Source organism: Myotis lucifugus, unplaced genomic scaffold, assembly GCF_000147115.1.
Source record: "Myotis lucifugus unplaced genomic scaffold, Myoluc2.0 scaffold_159, whole genome shotgun sequence".
In the NCBI taxonomy this organism is placed as follows: domain Eukaryota; kingdom Metazoa; phylum Chordata; class Mammalia; order Chiroptera; family Vespertilionidae; genus Myotis; species Myotis lucifugus.
Genome location: NW_005871207.1, coordinates 2,740,338 through 2,749,441, shown reverse-complemented (window position 1 = coordinate 2,749,441; position 9,104 = coordinate 2,740,338). Strand labels below are relative to the sequence as shown.

The 9,104-nt window shown below is 41.5% G+C and overlaps 1 protein-coding gene across 8 annotated transcripts in view; it reads left to right on the top strand.

Annotated features, from left to right (window-relative positions):
• The window catches only part of CENPC (centromere protein C), a 58,137-nt gene that overhangs the window by 38,146 nt on the left and 10,887 nt on the right, over window positions 1–9,104 (top strand). For all 8 annotated transcript variants that reach the window (XM_023759632.1, XM_023759630.1, XM_023759633.1 and 5 more), the window contains 2 exons: window positions 4,661–4,765; window positions 5,967–6,095. In XM_023759632.1, coding sequence (XP_023615400.1) covers window positions 4,661–4,765; window positions 5,967–6,095 — 234 coding nt within the window. The remainder of the gene's footprint in view (window positions 1–4,660; window positions 4,766–5,966; window positions 6,096–9,104) is intronic.

Here is a 9,104-nt window from a genome sequence, read left to right as displayed (position 1 = left end):
GGAGGGGCCAGGCAGGGGCACAAAGGATGGGCTGAGACTCACCCCTGTGCCCACCGCAGCCTCGCAACCCACAGTTCCTTTCAAGGTGCACAAATTCGTGCACTGGGCCCTTAATGGAAGAATGAAGTAACATCTATCGTCTACTTTCAGAAATATATTACAATCCATTTAATCTTATAACTACCCAAGATATCTTTCTTTCTAATAGTTGAATTTATTTTTGACATAATAAATTTAGTTTAGTATCCTCCATGTAAAATACCTATGTTAGCTATTCTAACCAAGTATCATCTAAATCAGAGTTTAGTCCAAAGAGAGGAAATGGTACTGAGGAATGATTCTTGAAATATATGTGGTCAAATTTAAATAATGTGTGTTTTTTTTATTACTGTGTACTAAATTAACATAAATTTAGTGGCTAAAACAACACATTTTTATTATTTCACTAGTGACTAGGTGCTCGAAATTCATGCACATTAAAAGAAAATTAATTAGAGGAAATATTTTAATATTGCTATTTGACCTTTCTCTATAATAGAAGTGTTAGAGATGAAAGAAAATTAGTAAAATGTATATGAAAATCTCCTGCCTTTCAAAGTCTGGGGCACGCCGCAAGACCCAGAGTCAAGTCCCCACCCACCACTTGCACGTGCTTCGAAAAAACAGGAGACCCAGACCTGGCTGGCCCTACCCCCGTCAAGCCCTGCCGGGCAGGAGGGCGCAGCCTCAGGTCCCCCAGCGCTGGGGCGGGGGACACTGTGGCCTGAGGTCACCTTGTCAAGCCCCGCCAGGTGGGGGATGCGGCCTGAGGTCCCTCACCCTGGCTAGGTGCTATGCAGCCTCGGGTCCCTGTTGTGCGGTCGTGATGTTACGGCGTCCTGGCTAATTTGCATATTTGCATATTCCTCTAGTATATATCTAGAGGCCCAGTGCACAAAAATTTGTGCACTTAGGGGGCATCCCTCAGCAAGGCCTATGCCCTCCTGCAGTCTGGGACCCCTTGAAGGATGTCCACTTGCTGGCTTAGGCCCGCTCCCTGGGGAATCGGGCCCAAGCTGGCAGTCAGACATCCCTCTGGCAGCCCGGGAGCCCCTGGGGGATGTCCATTTGCCAGCGGGGAGCAGGCCTAAGCTGCAGTCAGACATCCTTAGCGCTGCTGAGGAGGTGGGAAAGGCTCCCACCACCACCGCTGTACTGGCAGCTGTCAGCCTGGCTTGTGGCTGAGCAGAGCTCCCCCTGTGGGAGCGCACTGACCACCAGGGGGCAGCTCCTGCATTGAGTGTCTGCCCCCTGGTGGTCAGTGTGTGTCATAGTGACCAGCCATTCCCAGTCGTTCTGCTGTTAGGGTGTATTTGCATATTACCCTTTTATTATATAGGAGTGCCTGGCCAGCCTGGGTGAGGGGCTGATGGATGTTTGCAGCTGGTCACACTCCCTTCAGGGTGGGGGTCCCCACTGTGGTGCCTGGCCAGCCTGGGTGAGGGGCTGATGGCTGTTTTCAAGCTGGCCACACCCGCTTTAGGGTGGGGGGTCCCCACTGGGGTGCCTGGCCTGTCTGGGTGAGGTGCTGAGGGCCGTTTTCAGGCTGGCTAAGCCACCCGGCGACGGAAGCTCCCAGCCTCTTCTTTTTTTCTTTCTTTTTTTTTTATTATTCTGGGATTTATTTACCTTCTATAATTGAAACTTTGTAGCCTTGAGAGGACCTCAGAGTCGGCCAGGGTGGGTGGGAGGGAAACCTCCTGCTCACTCCAGCTTTGTGGCCACGGCCAGCTGAAAGCAGGTATCTGGGGTTTATTTACCTTCTATAATTGAAACTTTGTTGCTTTGGGTGGAGCTCAGAGCCTGCTGCGGCAAGCGGGAAGCTTGGCTTCCTCCATCATTTGGGCAACCAAGCCTCCTGCTCGCTACAGCTCCGTGGCTGCCGGCCGCCATCTTGGTTGGGTTAATTTGCAAATGGTCGCTCTAATTGGCTGGTGGGCGTGGCTTAAGGCATAGCAAAGGTATGGACAATTTGCATGTTTGTCTTTTATTAGTGTAGATAGGTGATTCCTGTGGATTAGGAGTCCAGGCACAGATTAGGTGGGTCCTCTGTTCAAGGGTTTTATAGGCTGTAGTCAAAAGTGTCAGCCTGGGCTGTAGTGTCATCTGAGTCTTAGAGTCCTTTTCCAAGGTCATGTGCTTGTTAGCATAATTTATTTCCTTGAAATGGTAGGACTAAGGTACCTTTTTGTTTGTTTGTTTTCAGCTTCTAGAGGCCACCTGCCAGTATGGCAGCTTGCTTCTTTTCATAGGCCACTCAAAGTATGGCAGCTTGCTTCTTCAAAGTCACCAAGGAAGACTTTCTCCCTGCTTCTGCTAGATAGCGTTTTATGTGTATAATACTTGTACATTGTCATATATATATATATTTTTTAAATATATTTTATTGATTTTTTACAGAGAGGAAGGGAGAGGGATAGAGAGTTAGAAACATCGATGAGAGAGAAACATCGATCAGCTGCCTCCTGCACACCCCCTACTAGGGATGTGCCCGCAACCAAGGTACATGCCCTTGACCGGAATCGAACCTGGCACCTTTCAGTCCGCAGGCTGACGCCCTATCCACTGAGCCAAACCAGTCAGGGCTGTACATTGTCATATATATAATCCTAATGGAATCACAGGAGTGACTTCCCATCACCTTTGTCATATGCTATTCATGAGAAGAGATCACAGGTCCCACATGCATACTGGGGGAGGGGATTATACAGGGCCTATCCTCAGTGCTGATGAGGGTGTATCTACTACTTAATGCTAATGTGATTTGGGATTTATAAGTGCTAAGTAAGGATTTTCATGATAATACTTTAAAATCCAGATTATCTTAAAAGTTGGTCTGGTGGGGAGGAAAATAGGGGCAGAAAAGGGATATACAAAAACAGTAGTTCATTCTTATCCATAGTTTCAATTATCTGTGGTCAACTATGGTCTGAAAATATTACATGGAAAAGTTTCAGAAATAAACAGCTCTAGCTTTAAATTGCCTGCCATTCTGAGTAGTGTGATGAAATCTTGCACTGTTCTGCTTCATCCCAATCCGGGATGTGAATCATCCCTTTGTTCAGGGATAATTCAGTGTATCCATGCTTTAGTTACTTAGTAGCTGTCTGGGTTATCAATCTACTGTTGTGGCTTTGCATTGCTTGTGTTCAAGTAACCCGAATTTTACTTAATAATGGCCCCAATGTGCAAGAATAGTGATGCTGGCAATTCAGATATGCCAAAGAGGAGCCATAAAGGGCTTCCTTTAAGTGAAAAGGTATGTATGTATAGGAGAAACATAGTATATATAATGTTTGGTACTATTTGCAGTTTTGAGCATCTATTGGGGGTCTTGGAACATATCCCCAGTTGAAAAGGGGGGACTATTGTAGTCTAAAAGTGTTTCATTTTACCAAATGACAAAAAAGAGAATAGCATATCTTCATAAGGAATATAGTTTTTTATATAATCATGAAAAAAATAGGAGTTTGATGTTTTGAGTGTCAGGAATGGGAAGGTAAGCAATAGTAGAGTGAAAAAGCACAGTACAACTTTAAAGTCACCAAGGAGAGGGGAGAAAAGAAATGGTCATTTGATCAAACAAACAAAAATTAGAACTATCACTAATATAACTTAAAATATAAAATAAGATGGAAGGAATAAAGGTCAGGTTGTTACACTAAATAAGTATGAATGAATTGAATTCCTCTACTAAGAGACTATCAGATTTGGTTCAATAATAAAAATTCACCTATATGTTTTAAGGAACACTTAAAACAAGTTTTAAAATAAAAGTTTGTTAAAGAATTAGATAGGCTAATGTAAATAAAAATAAAATAGTGCAATTTTAATATTAGACAAAATGGAATTTAAGGTTAAAATAAAAGTTGAACAGAGGGTATAGAAGAACATACAATGACATGAACAATTTATGAAGAAGATAGGAAAATTAAACAACTAGTAACTAAAATATGTAAGAAAAAATGAGATTTTCATTCAAACAATACAGTTAGACTGGGAAATTTAGACAGCTCTAGCAAACAAAAAGTAAGAGCATAGGAATTTGATTATATAGCCAGCTTAGTATATAACACTTTACATTGTTCAAATAAAGCGAGTGGATATGTATATTATACACACAAACATATGCATATATATGACTACCCCAATTTACACATTTCCTATTATGAAACATTTAGATGGCTTTCATTTTAAATTTTTGTTTTCTGTTTCTATTTTAAACAGTACTACTATAATTGTTCTTTTACCTATAGCTTTGCCCATTTTTGTGAATATTTTTGTGAACAAACTCATTTTGAGTCGAAGAGTATTATAATTATAGGTATTGTCAAATTTTCTTCAATCATTTTACATTTCTACCTAAAATATGAGAATTCCTGTGTACCTTTAAACATCATTAACCCTGGGTATTATCAATTTTTTAAATCTTTGCCAATCTAGTAGCCTAGTTCTTCATTGGCATTTTTTTAATTATTAGCACAAATATGTCAACTTTTTAAAAAAAATGTTTTGTCTGAAAGCATTATTAGTGTTCTAGAAGGTAATATTCTTTCCACTGCAAAGTATCAGTCAACTAAACATTTATATGTCTTTAATTTTGTCTAATATCTTTATACAGTATTGCCCTCCAACACACCAAACCTGCGCAGGACCAAGAGGATACGATTGAAACCTTTGGAATACTGGCGGGGGGAGCGAGTAGATTATCAAGAAAGGAAATCGGGTAAAATTTACACTCTAATGTATAAGAGTAAAAAATGATCTTGAAGATTGCTGGTTTACTTGTATACATTAAGTGCTAAGCATTGTTCTACATAATTATTCATCATATCCCCATAATGTAACAGGAATAGATTGAAATCCAGATTTCTCTAATTACTATAGAGATGCTGATTTCTTTTTCTTTTTGGTAGTAATTTGTGCAGCTTTATAGAGTGTTATTATTTCAATACTATGTAACAAGATTTCTAATTTCATAAAATTAAGCATAAATCAGAACATGAGAAAATTATAACTGGCAAAGATTAAGTATTCCTTTATTATTAATCTCACTAGAGGCCTGGTGCACAAAATTGGTGCACGAAATTGCTGCACGGGTCTGGAGGGGGGGGTTCCTCAGCCCAACCTGCACCCTCTCCAATCCGGGAACCCTCGGGGAATGTCCTCCTGACGGCTTAGGCCTGCTCCCCATGGTTCTCTGCTGTCTGTGGGGCCCGCTTGGCTGCTCCCGGGTTGCCACAGGCAACGGCAAGTGGGCCCTGCTGTGCGCGGTCTGCGGGGCCCGCTTGTCTGCTCCCGGGTTGCCACGGCGACAGCCAAGCAGGCCCTGCCCTCAGTGGCCGCCCCCCGGGACTGGAGCACTCCAGCAGGGCTGAGAGTACTGGGTACTGCCATCTTGTGGCTATGGGCGCCACCATCTTTGTGTCAGAGTGATGGTTAATTTGCATATTACTCTTTTATTAGATAGGATTCCATTTCATCATCATATATTTCTACAGCAATGGTAGAGGGCGGACATGAAAGTATAGTCAGTGTTATCCTGCAGTTATTTCTTTTCTTTGATGGATAAATCTAAAGTCAAAGTACTAAACTCAGATGTGGATTGCTATAATTATTTCATTGCTGCCTTTTGTTTGTTATAAACCTTCACTGATGACTATTGTTTTTAAGCAACAGAGGTCATTTAATCATTTTTTTCCATTTAATCATTTAATTAGTGCTTTCTAGATTTAGGATAGTAGAGACATTAGTGAAATGGGTTGGTATTTATGTTATTTGAAGTACTAGTTATAGAATATAGGAATAATAATATATTCTTTTGTACTTTGTAAAGAAATTGCTGTAATAATTTAAAGAGTTCTGCTTCAAAGTTTTCACTTTCCCAGGTATAATACTTTTATCTTTTTTTTGTTATTAAATTTCAGGAGGATTTGTGATCGGTGGAATATTGTCTCCCGAAACAGTATCGTCTAAAAGAAAGGCAAAAGGAGATACGAAAAAAGCCAAGCAGATAGTTAATAGGAAAAGGATCTGTCTTGATAACGATGAAAGAAGTATGAACTTATTTCTGAAAATAACGTTTAGATTATTTTATAAATAACAGTGCTTTGAAAAGTATCTTTTTTCTAATTTTGAAATGACCTATGAAAACTTCAGGTGTTAGGGTAAATCACTTTTTATTGGTTTTTATAGAGGAAGGAAGGGAGAGAAAGAAACATCAATGTGAGAGTGAAACATCAACTGGCTGCCTCCTACATGCCCCCTACTGGTGATTGAGCCTGCAAGTTGGGCATGTGCTCTGATTGGGAATCCAGCTTACAACCTTTTTGTGCACAGGGAGACACCCAACCAACTGAACCACACTGGCCAGGGCGGGTAAATTCACTTTTTAATGTCCTCTATTCCCCCCACCCCCAAATTTTGAAACTAAACTTATTTAATTTTTTTTTTAAATTAAATCTTTATTGTTCAGATTATTACATTAGTTACTCTTTTTTCCCACCATAACTCCCCTCCACCCAGTTCTAACCCCACCCTCTGCCCTCACTCCCTACCCACTGTCCTCATCCATAGGTGCACGATTATTGTCTCATCTCTTCACTCACCCCTACACCCCTTCCCCCCCCCCCCAAGAATAGTCAGTCCATTCCCTTTCTATGTCCCTGATTCTATTACAATCACCAGTTCATCAGATTATTTATTCACTTGATTTTTAGATTCACTTGTTGATAGATGTGTATTTCTTGTTCATAATTTGTATCTTTACCTTTTTCTTCTTCTTCCTCTTCTTAAAGGATACCTTTCAGCATTTCATATAATACTGGTTTGGTGGTGATGAACTCCTTTAGCTTTTTCTTATCTGTGAAGCTCTTTATCTGGCCTTCACTTCTGAATGATAGCTTTGCTGGATAAAGTAGTCTTGGTTGTAGGTTCTTGGTATTCATCACTTTGAATATTTCTTGCCACTCCCTTCTGGCCTGCATAGTTTCTGTTGAGAAATCAGCTGACAGTCGTATGGGTACACCCTTGTAGGTAATTGATTTTCTTTCTCTTGCTGCTTTTAGGATTCTCTCTTTGTCTTTTGCTCTTGGCATTTTAATTATGATGTGTCTTGGTGTGGTCCTCTTTGGATTCCTTTTGTTTGGGGTTCTCTGCGCTTCCTGGACTTGGAAGTCTATTCCTTTCACCAGGTAGGGGAAGTTTTCTGTCATTATTTCTTCAGATAGGTTTTTAATATCTTGCTCTCTCTCATCTTCTGGCACCCCTATAATTCGGATGTTGGTACGCTTGAAGCTGTCCCAGAGGCTCCTTACACTATCTTCGTATTTTTGGATTCTTTTTTCATTTTGCTTTTCCGGTTGGGTGTTTTTTGCTTCTTCGTATTTCAAATCTTTGACTGATCTTGCGACCCTCTGGTCTGCTGTGGGAGTCTGTATATATTCTTTATTTCAGTCAGTGTATGCTTAATTTCTAGTTGGTCCCTTTATCACAACATCAAAGGGTCTCATTAGATTTCTTGAGGGATCTCACTACATTTTATCGGCGGTCTCACCAGTCTTCTTGAAGATCTCACTACATTTATCGGCGGTCTCACCCAGTCTTTTTGAGGGCCTTATTAAATTTATTGGCGGCTTTCTAGACAGTTCTTTAAAGACCTTAAAAGTGTGGTTTTGAACTCTATATCCAACAGTTTGCTTGCCTCCAATTCTGTCGTTTGTGTCCTGTTTCTTTGTCTCGGCATTTCTTATGCTTCGCTGTGTCGATAGAGTGCCTTTCTATGCTAAGTGTACCAATTACCTGAGGTAGACACTCTTGGTGCACCCCCTTGTGGGCTTTGTGCACAGTCTTGTTATAGTTAAGCCTTGATTGTTGTAGTTATCACTGTGAGGAATTGACCTCCAGGCCAATTGGCTGTGAGAATCAGCTGTGTCTGTGGTGGGAGAACTTTTGTGCTGGAGACACTCTTCTGGGGCTAGACTTGCTTCAATGGGGCTTTGGTGCTCACTGAATCTGCCCCCTGAGTGTGTCTTTTATGGTTCCAGGGAGCTGCAAACTGGATGGTCCCACTCTGACCTCTGGGCTTCCTGGCTCCTGGATCTCTAGGGAGGTGCTAATCTAGCCTTTGCCTGAGGCTGTCCAGCAAAAGCCTCCCTGCAGGGCTTGGGCGGGGTGGGTCCCACGGGATCAACAGGGCGGGGTTAGCAATTATGGCTGCTCTCAGTCTTGCCCTCAGAGGCTCTGCTTCTCAGTGTCCCGGTAATCGCTGCAAGCCCCTCGGAGAGAAAGCTGCCCTAGGGTTCTGAGCGATGCCAGACAGTCCCGCTTCTCCCGTATGAGTCTGGGTCCCTAGAGACTCGCCCGGAACTGGAGCTCAGAGCCTGAGACTCCCTCCCGATTGAAAACGACAACCACGCCCTCAGCCTCCAGCCGGCTCCTGCATGCACTCCGCACCTTAGTATTTTACTTCAGCACTGCGCCTCCTCTGAGCCTCGGTATGCTTTTCTCTTTCCTCCTAGTTGTAGAACTTCCACTCAGCCAGCCTTCCTGTGGTTCCGTGTGATGTCCGTTCAGTCTTTTAGTTGTATATTTGAAGTGGTTGTTCGAGGCAGCAAACTCCCTGTTTACCTATGCCGCCATCTTGGTTTCTCCTTAATTTTTTTTTTTTTAATTTTTAGATTCTTTAATGTATTTTTCAATTACAGTTGACATTCAATATTATATTGATTTCAGGTCAACAGTATATAGTGGTTAGATATTTATATAACTTAGGAAATGATCCCCGATAAGCCTAGTACTCTACTGGCACCATATAAAATTATTACAATCTTATTGACTATATTCCCTATGTTGTATTTTACATCCCACGACATCTTTTATAACTATCAATTTGTACTTTTTAATTCCTTCATCTTTTTTACCTAGCCTCCTACTGACATCACCCCATCCCCCACCCCCCAAATCTGGCAACAATCAGTGTCTATTTCTGTTGTTCATTTGTTTTTGTTTTTAATTTTTTTTCTTTATTGATTAAGGTATTAAATATGTGTCCTTATCCCCCCTTT